The sequence below is a fragment of the Capsicum annuum genome, unplaced genomic scaffold, assembly GCF_002878395.1.
Source record: "Capsicum annuum cultivar UCD-10X-F1 unplaced genomic scaffold, UCD10Xv1.1 ctg18572, whole genome shotgun sequence".
NCBI classification, from domain to species: Eukaryota; Viridiplantae; Streptophyta; class Magnoliopsida; order Solanales; family Solanaceae; genus Capsicum; species Capsicum annuum.
In genome coordinates, this window is record NW_025824336.1 from 1 (window position 1) to 1,280 (window position 1,280).

Here is a 1,280-nt window from a genome sequence, read left to right on the forward strand (position 1 = left end):
CCAGTCATATAAGTTGATATATCTGGAGTGAAATCTCGAGCTAATTGCACAAACCTAAAGAGTTCTGCAAGAGTAAGGTGAGTTTGCTGTTTCTATAAGGGATGTGGGAGTTCTTCTGTGCCAATGCTGTGATCACACCACCCAAGAAAGAGAGAGACTTGTTAATATGTTGTGCCTCTTTGAGGCCGTCACCAGTAACTTCCGACTTGTCAACTCGTTCACTACTAGCAAGATCCACCAAATGTAGGCAACTATGGATTATGTTTCCATTTGTATCTTCACCATGCACGTGTACAGTCAGCACACTGCAAGTATTTCATGTCAACGTAAAGAAAATTAACATTATTTAACTCTATTAAGTTGGTCTGTCAATTGGAATTGAGTAAAGTAACTTTGAAAGTGCTTACCCTCACCTGTGTGAGCGACTACTGCGGTTATTCATGGCAGTAGAACCAACAGCACGGTTCCCTTCACTAAGTTTCATCAGATCTATAACATCTCTAGCGCAATTCACTGGATGCACGCTAGCATCAGGCAGAGGTAGACCATTTCCGTTCATGCAGCTTCTAATTTCCAATGTATGAACGAACAGTTAAGGGTGCAATTATTTCACTTTTCTGCCTTGGAAGTGTCTCAAATTAACTCATGAAATCTGATGTAAACTACGAAAAAATCACAATGAAAGGATATTTAGTAAGCAAAGGATCGTTTGCAAGAAGATCGCGAATTTGGTCATTATATATCTCGACCATTTGAACGTGGATCTTATAACTCATGATGTCCTTACTTTCATCAGATAATAGGAATAGATCATTCAGAGCCAATTGATTGATTCCAAATTCCTTTGTTGATTCACCTCCCGGGCCAGACTACCAAGATAAAAATATTAGATATGAAGCTTCGGCATGGAAATATAAGGAATTGTTTTTCGTGTATGCCTCGTAAGGGCTCTCACCATAGTATATGTTTTCCCAGATCCAGTTTGACCATAAGCAAAACTGCATACATTGTAACCATCCATCACTGATCTTACAAGCGGTTTAGTGTCTGGAAATACATCTTCTGCAAAATTACGCAGCATTATGTACATGACAAAACAACAACATACCTAGTGGCTAGTGTACTCCCACAGTGTACGCAGACCTTACCCCTACCTTGGGAGGTAGAGAGGCCGTTTCCAATAGACCCTCAGCTCAAGAAAAAAGAATTAAAACATGAATAAAGAACAACAACAACAACAAACCCAGTGTATTCCCACCTAGTGGGGTCTGGGGGGGGGG

At 40.4% G+C, this 1,280-nt stretch overlaps 1 protein-coding gene across 1 annotated transcript; it reads right to left on the minus strand.

Annotated features, from left to right (window-relative positions):
• Positions 1 to 54: 54 nt before the first annotated feature.
• On the minus strand, positions 55 to 1,081 carry LOC124890474 (kinesin-like protein KIN-14L; the record flags this gene model as incomplete). Its single annotated transcript, XM_047402308.1, has 4 exons — positions 956 to 1,081; positions 691 to 869; positions 414 to 578; positions 55 to 305 (listed from the first exon to the last, which is right to left on the minus strand). Coding segments are annotated over exons 1-4 (721 nt in total), but the record flags the coding sequence as incomplete, so codon positions are not given.
• Positions 1,082 to 1,280: the final 199 nt, after the last annotated feature.